The sequence below is a fragment of the Strigops habroptila genome, chromosome 4 (assembly GCF_004027225.2).
Source record: "Strigops habroptila isolate Jane chromosome 4, bStrHab1.2.pri, whole genome shotgun sequence".
NCBI classification, from domain to species: Eukaryota; Metazoa; Chordata; class Aves; order Psittaciformes; family Psittacidae; genus Strigops; species Strigops habroptila.
Window position 1 is genome coordinate 82,309,786 of NC_046358.1, and position 18,580 is coordinate 82,328,365.

Consider the following 18,580-nt stretch of genomic DNA (forward strand, 5'->3'; position numbering starts at 1 on the left):
ACCAGTTGCATACAAAACCACTTAAATATGTTTTCATTATCATGTGTGAAATTGACTTTTCCCTTTCTTTCCCTTACAGATGTACTTTCCGATTTCCTAGCACGGTTATAAAGATCCAGTTCACATCTTTATACCATAAAGAGGAAGCAAAAGAGGAAGCCTCATCACCTCCCCTTCGGCCACTTTACCCTCAAATATCGCCTCTGAAGATCCACATCCCGGAGCCGGATCTCCGGAGCGTGGTCAGTCCCCTCCCATCCCCCACAGGCACTATCAGGTAAGATGTTAACTATCCAGAGTGTGTTCTCTGACATCAGTCTGTCAGCCCTCTTTTGTTTGGTACACTTAGTGCATGAAATGCCCCATTAAAAATAGCTAGTTAAATATCTGCTGGTCAGAATGATGGAAGACTGCTAAAAAGTGTGTTATGGTGGCTTGAAGTAGGGCACAAGGGTTTTGTTTAAGAGCTTGCAGGGTTCAGGAGGGAACCTAAGTGTTAGTTTCACACTATAGAGTTACTAGTCTATCTTTGGCAATGGAATTAGAAATATCTATCAAGAGCTACCTATATGCCTGGAGAAAAGAAAGCAGGCAAATACTTTCTATGTTAGGACCGCCTGTTTTATTTTTATCTCAGTAATATTCTGTTGTTGCTGGGTGGTGCTGGTGTTATCTGAAGTTAGGGACAAGGGTGGCCATTGGCACGTGGTTTCCTGGGAATAGAAGGAAATGGGGGTAGGATGCTGACCATGTACTATGGGGCTGTAGCAATCTGAATGTACATCTGTGTGAGCATCCTGTTTTGTAAATTATCTGATTCATGAATGTGCAGTAGAAATAACCTGACCATTGAGTTGCTGTCTGGAATATTTTCTTTCTCTTCCTCAGCAAAAAAATTGATGTTATGGAGTTGCAGTTTAATCTCTTTTAAAATTAAAGCTGCTACTTGAAGTGTAATACGTTTTATAAAGTAAAGTAGACTCATGGTATAGGATAATGCGTTAGAGTTTTAAAACGTGCGGGCCTCAGAATAGCCAGAGTGTACCTGGTAACAGTAATAGCCTTTGGTTTGTTTTGTTGTCTGGACATCTGTAAAAAGATACAACAGACAAACATCTTCTGACAGCACTAATTCAGTTGAATAGTATTCAAATTTATGTGGCTGAAAACAACTTCAGTGTCACAATGAAGCCAGTTTGGGTTTGCATAGATCTGCAGGCGTTTGCTTGTTTGGGTTTTTCCGCCGGTCTTGCAGAGCTGCACAGATGTGCAGTGCAGATATTCTAGAAAGAGGGGGCTGGAGGTAGCTGTGGTTTTAGTCCTCTGTTCAGGCACTGCTTTTAGTTTATATTTAACCTTCTCTTTTTAGATGAAGCTTGTTGCTGGGAGGGGAGGGGGATGGTTTCTTAGCCAACATATGGTAGTTAGTTTCCATTCAGTCATCTTGCGCAAAGCAGCACAGTGTGGTTTCTGTTACTAACAGAGGCTGTATCTTTTGACTCTGGCATATGCCTGCAACTGATATTTGACTCCCCGAGAATGTTTCTTTTGCATAAGGAGAAAGTGGAAATGGTAGTGTTGAATTGTGCTCAGCCCCTAACGGAGTGTTTACTAAGGATGATTAATGATTGCATCCGTTTGTCTTGAGCAGAAGCTAATCCAGCCAAGTCTTCAGAAAACCTCAAAAGACATCTGAGGTTTCACTTGCCAAACCCCTTTCATTTCCGAGTTCCTCTTGCAGAGGAGGGGCTGAGACATTTGTAAACATCCCTGCTCAGCCCCTTCAACCTTCCTCTCTCCCCCAGCAGGGTCTCGCAGCTCTCTCATACCCTGTGGGCCAGGCGTTGGGAAGCGATTTGGGTGTTTCTGCCCGAGAAAGGGAATGCTCTCCAGGGAATATGTAGCTATGCTCTCTGGCTTTCAGGACAGCTCTCTACCCTCTTGGTGGCTTTGCAGTGGTGGGTGAGGCTGGCACAGTGTCCTCTCCCCCTTCCCAAGGGAAGGGCTGGGAGAGCTGGGGGGGGGGCTCAGCCTAGGACCCGTACTCCCATGGTTGGCTTTGGGAGGAGGCTTCATGAGCTGGGCTCTCCTCCCTCTCCCCCTTCTAGTATTTACTTTCCTAATTTGGTGCGTTTGCCTCGCTCCTCCCTGATTGGCCCATGGAAAATTATTGCAGTTTGGAAATCCTGGGCAGGGTGAAATTTCCTTTTTGGAAAGCTGCTCCTGGCCCCTTTTCCTGCCTCCGCCCCAGTGCGCGGCAGGGTCTGTACCTGCGCTCCCGCTGCCAGCTCCAGCCCTGCCCTCCTGACCCCCAGCCCTGCTCTGCTCTGCCTCCCTATTTACATTGCAGCTTGATGCCCTGCAGGTTCCCCCCCCCCACAAGCTTCTGAGGGGGGGGTTTCCAGCCTATTTATTTTCCCTCTGCAAAGTGCACCGCCTAGAGAGGGAATGAGCTTTACTTAAACAAAACCAAGCCGGCCACCCTCAGCAGCTTTGCAAAGCAAGACTCCTGCTTACTCCTAGGGAGAAATGTGTCCACTGTTTTCTTAGCTAAGGTGTTTTCTCTGCAGGAGGGGCCATATGTAGATGTGGTTTGAATGCTGTTGTACAGCTTTAAGGGAAAATGTTGGCTGGCAGTGTGCTGTGAGGCTTACACACAGGCATGGCTTATTTCTTCCTGCTTTGAGTTCAAAATTTCTCTTAAAAGAAGTCAGACTTGCATGTTCCAAAAAGGAAGAGGCCACTGTGGTTGTAAGAAATTGGTAGAAGCAGCCTGCCATTTTACACACCATAAGAAAGGGCAGAGTAGCGCCAAATCTCAGTAGATTCAAGGCATTGAAAAGCATGCATACTTTGGTTAAATTCAGCTCTGCCTGTTGGGACATATAAATGATTCACAATTTGAGGAGTTAAGGGAACAATCTTTTGATACATGGCTTTAAGGTTCTGCAGCTTGCATGTGAAGGATCCTCTCTGGGTGACACTGATGACATGAAGTTCCACACCTATGCTACCTTGCTTTGCCAGGTTTTGCTGTAGGCCCACAATATCGACTTGAATGGGACTCCATATGTGTGTTGCAGTTTAAGTCCCCAGAGCAGCTCGTGCTTGGATTATAAAGAGATCCACAGAGACAAGGTGTCATGTAGGAGCTTATTCCTGGTCGCAAAGTCATGCTGAGTTGGAATTTAGATTTACAGTGTTTAGTTTTCCTTTTATTATCTTCCAATTGGTGTTAATGACCCTGGAGTAATAACTCAGTTTTCCACATAGCATCTCTCTCCAGTGCTGCCCCTCAGAGTTGGGGTTTTTTAGTATTTATGAAAATAAAATAATTCCTCTGTGCATGCTTCCCTATTCTAAACAGCAGTCATGTTCTCACAGATATATATATATATATGTATTTAAAAAGCTACAACAAAGAAATACTAAATGCTGTACTATGGAGGTCAGTATCATTATTCATATTTTACAGCTGCTGCTTCTGGCTTATCTCTGTTCCAGAATGACTGTGGGCTTGAACACTTTGTCTTGTGCTTGTTTGGTTTTTTTTCTCTGGAAGGGCATGGATAGTTAGCTCACATACAATCTTTATCAGTAAAAGAAGTAATCCTAACATGTAGGAGGAAGAGCCCTTAGAGCCCTGTGAGAACCACTGCTTGAGAAGTGTCTGGTGAGGTTCTGTGGTAATAGCTACACTGGTACATGTTCATGTGTGCACCCAAATTTGTATTTTAATTGTTAGTACTTAATGTGTCTGCCCGTGTTCGCCCATTACTGGAAGGGTCGATATGTAGTTTACAATGAAATTAATGGTATGAATAATGAAAGTTCAGCTGGCATCCTTCTGCTCTTTTGTCTTATAAGCTTGATTAGTAAACCAGAAGATGTGAGCTGAATTGCCATGGTTTCATAAGCTATATTCTTTAAACCTTATTTCATTTTTTCCTCACTTCAACTAGGCAAAATTAGTTCAGTAATGTATTGCATGCTCTGATAGTGGATTACTTGGTGTTAACTGCAGTTATCTTGGCTTAGCCACCAACTTGTTTTGTGGCCTTTAACAGGTCATTTAAATTCATTGCCTGATTTTTATGCATCTATAGTGTAATTACTTTTTTCCAAAAGTGTGTAGTAGATAAATTCTGTACTGAGCTTTTATTCTGTAAAGCATGACAGAAGACTGTGTGTGAGCCATGTTATGGTAGATCTGCAAATGCTGGCTCTGTTTTGATTCAGACTTGGCTTGGGAAAAGGGAGTGCTTTTTAATAGGCTCTAGGACAGCCGTACAACACTGCTTCAAAACACTTGGGATTTAATCTGAACTTGCACATTTCCTTTGAAGGTATGTAGTGGGAAGCTGAATGAACCCTTAGTTCAGTGGATGCATTCACTCACTGGAACAGGATGCATAGGTATTGCCTGCTCAGTTTCATTCAGGCTTTCCTTCTTCCTATAGCATTATTAGCTATTTAACTGCAAAGCCCATGAAGAGCTCCAAGGCAGGTTTTTTGCAGGCTCTTTTGCATTGTCTGGGTTATACATTACTTCCTGCATTCGTGCAGAATACACAGCTCGGGTAACTCCCACAGTTGGACAGCCCAGTGATTATTTTTAATCACCCTTGTCTCCAAACCACAAGCCAACTAAGTGTGATGCATATACATCATGTAAGAAAGAGCAGCAATCTATACTGGATTTGGGAGTTCCTACGCATGTTTATTTCAGATAATGGACCATGTGCTAGAAGAGATGTGCCAAGCCATGTGCTGGAGGAAGACTTGCAGATGTCACCAGCTACACAAGCACTTCCCCTTACCAGTATAAAATGTTCACTGAATCCACGGTCAGAGTGAGCTCACTTCCTTTTGAAGAGAGGAACCACTGGAGCACGGACAAGTAACAAGAAATTCAACTACTGTGGATAGCTAACTTTCCCTCACTATGGCTTGTTCGACAGCTTTGGGTTTGTTTCAGTGTTAAGCAGGCAGGGTAGCGCTCAGATTTCTCCTTTCACATCAAAATCCAGCTTGGTTTGGCAGTCTCACCACTTGTGATTGTTTCTGAAACCTGTCTGAAACACGCAACATGCGAGGACTTGCCTTCCTTTGAGTTACAATTTTGGGGCTAGGCCGGGGAGGGAAAGAGCAGCAGAGAATTCTCACCCATTATTGCTGATTGGTGTATCGTGGAAATGCTTGTTTTGCAAGCTGAAGTGGTGTACTTTGACCTGATTCTTGCTTATTGCACATAAAAAGCGTCCCTGTATCTTTTGGTGCCCCTTTTTGCAGGCTCATGAAATGCAATATAGAGGTAGTCTGAGGTTTGTGGCGTTTCTCTAGCCATAGTCCTTCTGTGCCTGGTAACACACTTTGAACTTGCATTTGAGGAGGAGACTGGCTAAGATGTTAAGAAATGGGGATTCTCCCTTTATATTCCATAGGGGCTTTAAAAAATTGCCTATTCAGACAGGAATCTGTGTACTGGCAGTGTTGCTGTGCTTGTAACTCCTACCACTGCTGAGTGTCTTGTACCTGCTTCACAAATGTGTACTTGGGCATTTTTCAAAGACAGTGCCCATGTACCTACCATATCCTAACCCACAACCTTGAAAAGATGGATTTTTCCTCTTCAGCAATGCAGATTCCACATCAGGGGACCAATTTTATGTGGGATCCCAGGTTATCTTTCCTCTTTGTCATAAAGAGGATAGGTGCTTTATCTAGCTTGATCCTTACAGGTATCTTTCTTATGGAAAAGAATGAAATTAAGTAATAGAGCAACTTTCCTGCATTCTTCTACTGCCTCTCCTTCTGGGGAAATTGGCACCAGAGTTTGAGAGTGGTTTTGTTCCCATCGTGTTCATAGACTTGTAATATGACCATAAATAAATTATTTAACCACTTGTTGCTTCGTTATTTTATGTTGATTTTCCCCCCAGTCCATAAAATGTGGCTTGTATTGAGAGTGTCTGGAGATCTTTACATGTGAATCTCTCTGTGCTCGGGCAACAGATCCCTCTAGCGCGGTATTCTGCCTCAGACAAGTATATTTGGGGTAGCGTAAGAACACAGAAAAGACAGAGTAATGCAAACTTATGTGCAGTCTGCCTCCACCATTTTCTTGGATCAAGGATTGCCTTAGAGCAGGGACTTCCTGACCATCTGTTTAATAAAGCCCCTGATGGATTTCTTGTCTTCCTTCTTTCCCCAAGAACTTGTATAATAGCCTTCTGTATTCACAAAAGCCTTTTAGCATCAGCCCTGTCTTACAGCATGTTATTCCACATGGTGTACATAGAAGCACTTTCTCTTGTTTTGGACATGCTACTTTGCTTCATTTTGTGTTCACCATCTCTTTTATCAGAAGAGGTCAGGAGCTGAACACCTCTCTTGGCTTTGTTTTTATAAGCTCTGCCACCTTGTGCCTCAGTTTCTGTCTTAAAACTGTTTCCTGTATGGAATCTGTTCTGTATCTCTGCTGATCCTAGTGATCACCATAAGTACCTTCTCTGGATCTGCTGTATCCTTTTTTATTGATATGAGAAGAGACAAGCAACACAGTGTCCTCAGTGTGGATACACCATGCACACAGCAGTACATCCCATTTTTCATTCTTTAGTTAAAGCAGACTTCTGCTGGAAGGTCCAAAATCAAGGCAGTAAGTTGTACCTATTCTCCAGCAGCTGGCATTTAAAGATTTAATTGTTGTTGCTAGAAAGTGCTGTGAACTTAAAGAGGCTGGATTCTTGTTGGCAGGAGTTGAAAGTGAATCATGATGCTACAAAGACTTGTTATGTTCTCACTAGCCAGAAATTAAACCCTGTGTTTAAAAGGCATTCTGCCCGTTATATGGGTGAATGTATTGCAGACGCTGTGTTCAGCCCTCATCTTTCTGGCCTTCCAGTTGAGGAAGAGTTAAGGATTAAATGGAAAACATGCTGCAAAGGACCGATGTGATTCAGCATGTGATTGTAGTCAGCTTCTAAAGCTGAGTCTCAGCATGGTATTTGGGGAACTGTGGCTCAATGGCTGCCTGCAGTCAGTGCTTCAAGTTGAGATGCTGAATCCTCAGTGGGTACCAGAGATCTCTGGAAATTGAGGCATTAACCATGATGCCACCGGATTAAGACTGGAGGTAACTGCAGCAGGTTTGCTTACATGCTCTGTGTGTATTTCAGTGGTATAAAACACTTGCTTCCTCTCCAAAATGCTCTGATGAGCTTAACCCAAATTAGCTTGGATTGCTTGTAAGCTAAGGTTGGCTGCACGGACAGTAAGCATGGATCACAGTATAAGTTAGGATGTCGGAGAGCTGGGGCAATTGCAGACCTAGCTATGCTTTTAGGTTGTAGTATCAAAATAGAACAAGTTATTGCCAACTATTGATGCACTACTAACGTCCATCACATTGTAATCACTGTCCCCACACTTGATTTTTGGTTTATAGATCAAACAGGTGTTTGCAGGGAAAAGTCTTTTTGTTCCATAATATTTTTGAAGGGGGCGTGAGTGCATGCAAGCATCCCCAGCCAGCCCCCAGATCTGGGTGGCGAGGAGAATTCCAGGAACTCCAGGAAACTGATGTCACTGCATTGTGTTTGCTTGTTTTCTTTTGACTGCACTAATGTTTAATTTTAACTTAACCCTCAGAGGGGTATTTTTAGTAAAACTGTTTCTTCACTCCTCCTGTCCCATGTTGGGGACAGGGGGGATCAGGACAGATTGTATCTCCTTGTTTTTGTTGAGTATTCAGCTCTTTCTCCCTTCCTTCTAAAGAGCAGCTCCGATGATTGACTGAGAGCTTGAACACTTAACAGCATGTGTTACCCTGTTCGTGGTGGTTGTTCTGTGCCCATGTCTCTTGATTTGATCATTGATCCAGGCTGAAAGGAAGCAGGTCTACCTGGACAAAAGTGCTTTATTCTGATAAAAGAATAATACCTCTTCCATATCTTCAGATACTGCTGTGGGTGTCCCAAGTGATAGCTGCTTCTTTAGGGCACTATCATGTTCTTCAGTGACTATCTACTGGGAGAGGCTTAAAGTTAACAGCACTTCAGGTTGGAGGGGCTTTGTCAGCACTCAGGAGAATCACAGCCCTGCAGGGTGAGGGGTTTTTCCCTTTGGTTTTTCTAATTAAAAAAAAAGGCAAGAGATCATAGATCATGCTTAAAACTCATTATCAGACTCAGAAGCTAAGATTTGAACAGTAAGAACTGAACTACTTGCTCTGCTGATCTTGAAGAAACAAATCAGTTTTTGTATCTGAACTGCATGGGATAATCTTCGAAGCCATGCTAGTTTATTAAAAACTTAAAGAAACACAGCTCTTTGCAGAGCATGGATTTACTGGAGAGTTTCTCTTCCATATCTTTGACCTGAGTTTTGGCTGCTGTCTCTGTGGTTTGTTGTTCATGTATTTCTGCAGACGAAGGAGAAAATGGGACAGCTCTGTTTCATCCTGTTCCATTCCTAGTCCGCGTGTTACAATAATTGCTTGGGTGCCAAACACAAAGATAAAAAGAATGGCTGTGTTGTTGGTTTGTCATTGTTTCATGTATGAAAATGGCTTTCATTTGTAATTACGTACACTTTATAAGAAGCATGTATGTAGAGAAGCTATTGAAAAATGACAGCAGAATAATTAAATTCACACTAGCTCCCATGTGAATACTAAGACATCAGGAGTGTCTTCTGTGGTTTAGCATTAGCCACTTCCAAAGCAGGCTCTGAGCGTGGAATAGCAAACTTTGATTCATTTTCCTGCACAAACAGGTTCTGATTTTTGAAAGACATTTTGAAATGCCTTTATCTCTGGCAAAGAGAGATTTATATACGTACGGGCTCATCGACATTAGATATCGTGCATCTCCTGCTGTGCTTCTGCATCACCCATTCATGCCAAAGACTATTGCTGAAAGGGTTACTGGGTGCCGTGCCACACTTTGCATGGCTCTACTATAAGGAAAATGGGTTTCCTGTTGAAGGGTTTGTTGTGGCTGGATATTTCTGCTGCCTTTTCTTCCTCCTCTGGCCCCCCCATCCTGTAACTCACTTTGAAAAGAAACCAGTCTGGGTTGTGCTGAGCTCAGCACTGCAGCCATTTGCAAAGACACCACAAAGAGAAGCAGTATTTCTCTGTTTATAGGCTTGACTGTGGTAGGAAATGGTCAGTCCTTACACTGTCAGATTGCTTATATGCCGAAGGTATTGCCCATTGAGCAAATAAGGGCTGTCTCACAGTTTCCTCTCTCTGTGCATGTGTATGTGCATGGGGGGAAGCTATTTAGACAGTCACCTTTTGGAGGAAGGGATCATATTCTGCTTTTTCATACAGCATTCAGTGGTGCTCTAATGAGTGTCAGTTACTGCATTGATTTGTGTCAGGGTTAGCGCTGCTATTGGGTTTTTGACTGATAAGAGGATTGTCTATGCCACTTTTACTGAATCCTAGTTCCCAGCTGCGGGCTTCAATTTGCATCTTTTCATACCATTTGAACTGCTTGTTTTGCTATGTAAATCTTCTGTGTATTGTTTTGCTTTCTTGTTCTGTATTTCTCTGCTCTTACGTAGGCGACATGTAATCCTGGGATTTGGCTCTGCGTTGTGCTGCTTTGGTGTTTTACCCCTCGACGCTGGACAGCACAGGACAGAAAAAGGGAACGTCAGATTCCCAGACTCGTTCCTGTCCTCCCATCCTTTCAAGCCAGCAAATCAAGGATGTGTGATCCCTAGACAAGCCCTTCTGATTAGTTCTCATCTTGTAGCGCTCACTTCTGTCTGCCTGAGTGGTGCTGCAAATTATAGCCACCTTTCATTTGTTTGTGGCTTTTTATGAGCTCTGGCAGGGCTTCGCTGCTCGGTTGTTGTTCCTGTAATGCCATCTTGTGGTGGCCCTGCCACTCTGAATGTCTTCCCAACGCTAGCCAGAGCTGGAAAGTGAGCTGCCCTCTGTGTTGTATGCTGTTGGGAGAGTTTGCATCTCCCTTCTTCCAGCTTTGTGTGCTGGTGGACTAAGGAAATATCTGTCTCCAGCTGTGTGGCAGTGATCAGGGTGTGATCTTCTGAAGCTCAGGTGGTGTGTTAGGGACCTTCCTGACAGATGCCTGCACTGAGTGCTTCAACTACAGTACTGCAAAAGAACTTTGCCTGTGTCTGTTAAGAGGGTTGACTAAATACTACTTGTGTTATAAGGAGAGTGGTGTGTTGTTCATTTACAGGTTATAATAGCAAGCTATTTGTTTAGTTTACGTACTCATCCCTGATGCAGTGTGTGTTAAGTTCCACATAGTTTGAAGTGCTTCTGTAAACACAGAAGAATTGTTTAATACTTTGAGACTCTGCTGTCTTACGACTGCAGAAAGTGTATGGTGGGAGGGGTGTCCGGACTTTGTAGGAATTCCAGTTTTATCTCTGACTTTATTTTCTCAGTCTGTCTGGGCTTTGGATAAGCCACAGGGATAAAAATAAGTCCAGTACATACCTACTTCTGAGTGACCTGGGAGCTTTACTGTACCTTAGAATAAGAACTCTGTGTCTTGTTAATAAATGAAGTAACAACTCTATTTTCTTCTTGCTTCCCCAGTGTTCCCAACTCCTGCCCGGCCAGTCCACGTGGTGCTGGATCCTCAGGATATCGTTTTGTTCACAACATTACCTCGGATCTGCAGCTGGCAGCAGAGTATGCTGCAAAAGCAGCATCAGAACAGCAGGCAGATGCATCTGGCGGGGACAGCCCAAAGGTTCAAAGCAACATTACTTACCCAGCAGTACTCATTGGGAGGCTTATTAAGATCTGGCGTTTGTTGCTAGTGTTGCATATAGTTAAAGGGGGTCTAAGGGTGCTGTATACAGTATCCTTCAGGTTTTTGAGACCATGCCTTCAAAACAGTGTCTTACTAGTGGTAGGGGATCAATCTGCTTCCTTAGCTGCCTAAAATGTATGCAAGTCATTCATTAAAATGGTTAAGCAAGAAGAATTTCTTTTGCCTGTTTGATAAATCAAGAACCCATAAAGAGCTGCATTAAAATCCAGAATTTTGGTTTTGCCTTTTAATTAATGGTATTTTGCAAAACACAGTTGGAGGAAGGGGAAGCAGAGGAAGAAACCAGATCCTTGCCATGAGAAATCTATAGTCTGACTTTAAAACAAACATGCAGGCCTGTTAAGCAAGCATTAGATGAGGAGAGTAGCAAATGGAATTTAGATTAAAAAGTAACTTAGTTATAATGATAAAATTTAATTCTGGTAAGCTGATCTTCAGATCAAAGTTAAAGGTTTAGATCCAAAACCACCTGATTTGGGACTGGGTGGAGGAGCACAATACTAGATGGCTTTTTTTGTAGACTGAATTCTCCCTTGAGACAAGAAGGGCTGTTCTTGATGGAGTAATATGAAGAGCTGGGAATATGAGATCTGGCAAACAAATTACAGTTCTTAGAATGAAACAAATCCTGCTGGAGAGGAGAAGGGACAGGATCAAGTTTCATATTGAGCTTGTTGCTGGGAGGAGAACTGATAGCAGACTTGCATGAAACCTTCCTAGCAGAGTGGAGTTGTAGCTGGGCAGAATTGAAGGCTTTAGTTTCATGAACACTGAAAGCTGTAAACATATCCTACACCCTCTAACTTTGCTTTCAATTGCTTGTCCTGATCTTCTTCCTCGTGTGGCTGTAAGGTGGTGGTAGATTCGGTGAGAAATGGAATCAGATTAAAGCTGGGGTTTTTGTGTGTGCTTGTGGGGAGAGGGAAGGAGAAACTTTAATCTGGCTCAGTGCTAAATTGGGATTTGGCAGTATAAAACAGGAGTGAAAGGGAAGAGGGTGATGCTGATCTTAGTTGCCCCTGATGCTGTCTTGGCATCTGTGAAAATTACAGCCCAATGTGCTTTTTTAGTTCCTGTTGTTGGTACATTCTAGTGTAGGAATTCTTTGTTAGTGACTAAATTTCTGTTTGGTTTGCTCCTTAGGATGAGTCCAAGCCACCCTATTCTTATGCTCAGCTAATTGTGCAAGCTATATCTTCAGCACAGGACAGGCAATTAACACTAAGTGGGATCTATGCCCACATTACCAAGCATTATCCATATTACAGGACTGCTGACAAAGGCTGGCAGGTGAGTTCTTGACACTGACAAGCTTTTAAACTACTTTGATAGGGCTTATCTGCTTTGAAATGCATTTATTAAGGGTTTTGGGGCACTGGGAATAGAGCTGCTTTGACTGTTCCCAGAGTGAATTTGTTTAATATAAGCTGACTAGTTTGTTTGTGGGTGATGAGTATTTTTAAATACTTTCTAGGGCAATGCAGTGTGTTACTATTGGGCTCTTGGGTTCTTGAAACCCTTTTAATGCTGTAGTCATGCATCTTTCATTTTTGTATGTTTATTCTCCCACATCCTTGCTATCAGTCACTCCTTTGCCCAGATACTTGCCTGAGTCTTGCTTAATCCTTTACCTGGTCTTTGTTTGGCATGATCTGTCCAGGCAGAAGATGGCCAACCCAAAACAGAGATCCCAGTTCTCAACCACAATACCTTAAATCATCCCAGATGTTTTATTTTCTTAGTGTGTCAGTTACATTGCCTAAGTCACAGTTGGCAAATTTTGAATCTCAGAATGAGAACTGGGGGAACTTTGAGTCTGTGTGTTCCTTGTGGTATTAAATGAAATCTGACCAGCTTCATAAGAGAGTTTGGATGTAGTGAACACATGCTAAATCAAGCTTAAGTGTTCATTTGAGGGCTGCTTTCAAAGTTCTAGAAACCTCAGCTCCACCTGCTTTCAGACTTTTTCTTGGCATCACACCTCTCAAATAGGTGTTGTGATTTGAATATAACACACTAATGCAGATGGGAAGACTCTTGCAGCTGGTGATTTCATTGCGTTCAACTGGCGGGAGCAGTACTGCTTGGTGCACTTTGAGTAGAGTTGGAATAAGTACATTTCTGCCTCCCTGCCTTTTCCCTGCAGTTCTAATTAATTGTGGAATTCACTTCCTGCCTTAACCTGCTTGGCAGAGTTGTGCCTTGTGAACTAGTTGGTGTATCCTGCTTCAAAGAAGGCTGCATTTCAGTGGAGGATGAGTTGCCTTTTCCTCTCCACTACCAATGGTGGTGTAAGTTTTCATTTGTGGAAAGGTAGTTTAAAGCTGCTACAAAAGCTCTTGTTTTGTGTTGAAAGTGGAACAGAAATGAGCTTGTGCACACCTGGGCTCACTGAGCCTTTCCCCAAGCCCAAAAGACAGTAATACACCCAGTAAGAGGTGGGCTTTTGCAATTAAAAGCATAAATAGTCTTGTCAACATCTGGAGAGCTGCACAGTGCCAGACTAGTGCCACATAGATGATGGATTCTTCTCAGAGACAGCTGTCTGAGGGCATGTTGGCTGGCTTGCATTATGATTACTCTGAGATGCAGCGTCCTTTAGGGCATGTTTGGGCACCCTGGTGATCATTTGGCAGGTAAGCAGTTAGCACAGGCTCGGGCAATTTTTTTTAATGCTTGCCTAAAACAAAGCCTGTCTTTTGAGAGAGTTCTGATGTGGTTTACAGTGATTTCCCCCTGCCTCAGCAAAAGCTTTACTTTCATTGCTTTCCACAGAAAAGTCACTACACTGCCTGGCTCCAGATGTATTTAAGTGATGGTGTTAGTACCAAGCAAACCCATCTTTCAGCATGGTTAGTAGAAACTCCAACATGTTTCCCCAGGTTTTCTCCTGCAGCATTTCTGTGACTTTGGAGCTGTGTGAGTCGAGTGATTTGTATCCATCTTCGACACTGATGCTGGCAGCGTGGATTTTACTTTTCCAAGCTGTGTGGTGAAACCCATTCGTCTTTGTTATATACATCCTCTTGGCAAAATAATCATCTCATTCCTCTGCTTCCTGCAGAATTCCATTCGGCACAACCTCTCCTTGAACCGTTACTTTATTAAAGTCCCACGCTCCCAGGAGGAGCCTGGAAAAGGCTCCTTTTGGCGAATTGACCCTGCCTCTGAAGCCAAACTAGTAGAGCAAGCATTTAGAAAACGAAGGCAAAGAGGAGTGTCCTGCTTCCGAACACCTTTTGGGCCTCTCTCCTCCAGGTAACTTCAGTTTCCTCTAATCTCTGTGCCAAACTCATTACAAAGAAAACAAACGAAAACCAAAGTACAGTGAGCAAACTTTACTTCTGTGTATAGTTTGAGAGCTAATACAGTTAGATTGTCCTGAGGCATAGTCTGAAAATTGTTCTGACTTCTTAAGTGCTTACCAAAAAAGAAGATAAAATCCAGAACCAAACTACAGAAGTGCATCACATAACATATCTGTTTTGGCATCATTTCAAAGAAATTCAGGGCAGTTATGACTGGAGTGTTTTCAGATGCCAGTCTCTCACTTCAGGAAAGCTGTGTTTAGATGTGGATTAGATCATAGGAGGAATAACTTTTGTGGTATTTAAAGCAGTCTCCTATAGGGAAGACCATGTTGATCGTAGGTGTCAGCGGTGAAGCAATGGGGAGTTCTGTGTAGCCACTGCAGTGTAACTGCAAAAGAGGAGCTGTGTGCAATGAGAGCTTTCTCTGAACCCTGTAGCTGTGAGGATAAGACTTACAATCCAGCACTAGCTGGAGCAATTTCATGTAACGTTCCTCCCACACCTTTTTTTGTCTGTTAAAATGAGGGGGAGGAAGCAGGAGGAGAGGTTTTCAGCTGATCAGCTTCTCTATCTTTTGTCTTGAAAGAAATGTTCAATTCCTTGTGTGTTTGGTGCCTCTGTGGGACCAGAGGTGGGAGGCAGTGGGGTGTAGGGGGAGCAACTGCTCTGTAAGCATATGTGGGGCAAGACACTTGCATCCACGTTGCATCTTTCTTCCTCTCCCCATCACTCACAGACACTGACAAAGATCTTTTTAGAATGGCCTGAAACTATAAAACTGTTTTGAACATGAGGCATTTACAGCTTCTCTGTCAGCAGTGAGTCTTAAAATGAAATGTTAAGCATGCTCTGAAGGGTCCAGTTTCCTTCAGCAAGGAATAGTGTGACAGTATTTAGTGCTAGAGCATTACTGTGTACGTTTCAACTCTTCTCAAGAAGACTGTGTCGTGGATAGTGTGGGAGAAAGGCTGTCTTTGTGCTGGAGAATCCTGTCCTGGAGATAACTCTTGCTCTCTGCTGCTGTATTCTGGTCAAAATGCATGTACACTTGCCAACACTATGTTTTGGTGTTTCAGGAGTGCTCCTGCCTCCCCTACTCATCCTGGCCTGCTGTCCCCTCACTCTAGTGGCCTACAGACTCCAGAGTGCCTGTCACGGGAGGGCTCACCCATTCCACATGATCATGACTTTGGGTCAAAGTTAGCCTCAGTTCCAGAGTATCGGTATTCACAGAGTGCACCTGGTGAGTAGCTGTTGTTTCACGGAGGGTGACTGTTCAACTGCACCAAGGGCCATGCTGAGGACACCACTGGAATGCTTCTTACAGCGTGTTACAGGAGGATCTAGGTCTTTCTTTCCATTTCGTTGTTAGAGACTGATGGTGCATATGCAACTTTAGAGCGTTTTTCCTACTAGTCTTCGGATGAGGGGGCAAGAGATAAAGGAATGTGTAGAAACACATGAGCTAACCTTGAACTAGGTGGCCCTAGAGAACTGACAGCAGAGTAGCCATGGCAGCGTGTGGCTCACTCACACTAATTTACCAGCCTTCTGGATAAGATCACCTTGGCTACGCAGAGCTCTGTGGTGCTGCAGCCAGGTTAATTTGTTAAGCCCTGGTGAGTATCTGCTTGTCAGCTGTGCTGTGACTGGCCTGATGTATAGGGTGTTCCTGGTGAAGTTGGAAGGCAAAGCTCATTAAGTAAAGCTGCTTTTTTGTGTGTGCCTTATGTGGCTTTTGTTCACAGAAATGCTTACATGGCAAGTAAGGTTTTTGGAAGTTAGGAAAGAGAAGATTGAAGGTGGTATTTTTGGAGCTTTATTTTTTGTTCCCTACACCTGCCAGTGCTGAAGGACTGAGTATTGCAGATTAGAAGTGCACAGGTGAAATGAATGGAGGCCTTTTTTCCCTCTCCTGCTAATGTATGGTTCTCTCATCTGTTTAGGATCTCCAGTCAGTGCCCAGCCAGTGATTATGGCTGTTCCTCCCCGACCATCTACTCTGGTGGCAAAGCCAGTTGCGTACATGCCAGCGTCAATAGTGACTTCTCAACAGCCTTCATGTCATGCAATTCACGTCGTGCAGCAAGCTCCCACTGTTACAATGGTCCGAGTTGTGACCTCCTCTGCAAACTCTGCAAATGGATACATCCTCACAAATCAGGGCACAGCAGGAGGAGCTCATGAAGCTGCTGGAGCAGTGTTGGACTTAGCCGGTGACCACCGAGGTAACTTTTCACCTCCTTTACTACTCTGTTAAGTCTGGAGCAGGCTTGTGGGAGGGGTTGTCAAACACTGTTTTCACTCACTGGGCACTTAGCCCTTTAATGAAAGATGTTTCCCAGGTAAAACTTAACTAATAGCTTATCCATTTGATGTCTTCACCAGCGAGCAGGATGACTGTGCTCCCTTGTCTCCTGTGGGGAATAAATCTAACAGACTTTGGAGGCTGAAAAAACATGCAGTGCTTTAAATATTTACATTATCCCCAGTATCAATATTATGCCTGTGTATTGGTCAGCTGGATGTGCTGTGGAAATGTGTGCTTTTTCTAGCCATAAAAGAGATGGGCTAAGAAAGGCTGAAACTCTCTGCTTCAGATGGCCTTGTAAATAAATGATTGAGCCTTTCTTTTCTGCAGGCCTGGATTTCCTAGAGGAAAGCATGTGCTTCTGGAAGTGCAGGCAGTACCCCATTAAAGCAGTCTTCAAAAACCAGTTAAAACAAAGGCATCTTTTCTTTCTTAAGTTGGAAATTCCAGCCTTGGGGGTTTTAGTGAGTTAAATGTTCTCCTGCTGTGATGTAGACAACACCTTGTCTACTCACCATTTCACAAGGGCTTGGTGCTGCAAGATAGCTGGGTGTTGTACCAGCAGCAAGGCTGGTTACTCTAATTGCTTTTATGTCAGCAGTGAGGTAACGATTCTTCTCAAAGGGAAAGAAAAAACTGGCTAAGACCTTCCCCTACTGCAGTAGCAGAACCACTGGCATTTTTAGTTCATCATGCTTGAGTTTCACTTGCATTCTCTAGAAATTCCTGCCTGGATCCCATACATGTTCCTGAAGTGCTAGCAGTTGCAGCTGCCTGTCACCTGCTCCATTCTTTCATTCATTAATTCTTGCTGTCATTTGCTCTTTCCCTACTTGTCCCTTTCTTATTCCCACTCATGTCCTTTTCTAGTCTCTACCTTCCCTTTGTCTTTGCTGGTTGCTCCATTTTCCTTCCTCATCTCCCTGCTTTCCTTGCCTTTTCTCTCCCTGCTTCCCATCAGCTTGCCTGCAGGTCTCAGCTCAATGCTTATGTGCCATCTAACTCCGCTTTTCTTACAAGTCTACTAATATTAAAATGGGAGAAGTCTTCTCTTCCTACAGGACTAATGAATTTGTGCTTCCTGCCTTCTCTGCTTTGAGACTCACGGAGCCTTGAAGAAGAGTGACTTTCCTTCCCTGCATGCCCAGCGGGAGGCTGTAATCTATCTGTTATGTACCTGCTGAATTGACCCCTTACTTGTCTTGGGAAGCGACATAAGGGGTTGAGTGCTCTCAAACAGTTATCTCTATCCAGGAACTCATCCCTCCTTTTTCTTATTATTTTTGCCTCTCTTCTGGTTTCTTCCTATACTTCCATAGCTGGCAAAAGCTTGCAATTATGGGAAGACCTCCTTGTAAATCAACCTACATTGCAGGCCTGATAGCAAGCTGTTGCAGACTTCTAGCTTCAGGCGTTGTTTAAGGACTTAATGCCCTTTCCTGCTGTGTGGTATTGAGAGTCAGGCTAATTTGCCTGTAATTACAAAGTAAGCTTGGATTTGCAGTGATCAGGGCTATAATGTGCCAGTGAGGGAGATGATGCCTTTTTAGGACAAAGAGTCAAGTTTATCATCTTGATTTTATTTTATTTGGCCAAGTGGCTTATGCTATAAGAGAAATGTTCTTTATAGAGTATATGTACAATAGAGAATATTTTAGTGTTTTCCCTGACCTTCTGTGGTGCTGAAGTATTTTCACATCTGTAAGCCTAGGGTATGTATCACTGCTAAAATGTTCATGAGAATAAAGCCTGCTCCTAAGCCAGGGTAGTAAATGATGGTTGTCTGTTTTACTCGCAAGCAGGCATGGATGAAAAGCCAACGATTGCATTTGCCACGATACCTACAGCCAGCCGTGTTATTCAGACAGTTGCCAGTCAGATGGCGCAGGGTGTTCCAGGACAGACAGTCACAATCCTTCAGCAGGCAGCTCCAGTGACCATTGGACAGCATCAGCTCCCGGTGAGGGCAGTCACTCAGAATGGGAAACATGCCGTCGCCACCAACAGCATCACTGGCAGTGCTTACGGTAGGCTCTGTTTCCATCACTTTCTGGTTTTTTATTTCCTTCTGAGCTTAACAGTTAGGTTGTAAAGCTGTAAGGGTTTCTCTTCTTAGCATATATGGAGTT

The 18,580-nt window shown here is 43.5% G+C and overlaps 1 protein-coding gene across 3 annotated transcripts in view; it reads left to right on the top strand.

Moving 5' to 3' along the window:
• FOXK1 (forkhead box K1) overlaps positions 1-18,580 on the top strand; it is a 54,356-nt gene that overhangs the window by 26,786 nt on the left and 8,990 nt on the right. Inside the window, exons 2-8 of one of the 3 annotated variants that reach the window (XM_030482186.1) lie at positions 80-277; positions 10,589-10,745; positions 11,973-12,119; positions 13,894-14,087; positions 15,217-15,383; positions 16,087-16,368; positions 18,251-18,478. In XM_030482186.1, the coding sequence (XP_030338046.1) occupies positions 80-277; positions 10,589-10,745; positions 11,973-12,119; positions 13,894-14,087; positions 15,217-15,383; positions 16,087-16,368; positions 18,251-18,478 (1,373 nt within the window). The remainder of the gene's footprint in view (positions 1-79; positions 278-10,588; positions 10,746-11,972; positions 12,120-13,893; positions 14,088-15,216; positions 15,384-16,086; positions 16,369-18,250; positions 18,479-18,580) is intronic. The other 2 variants (XM_030482187.1, XM_030482188.1) reach the window with 2 other exon arrangements.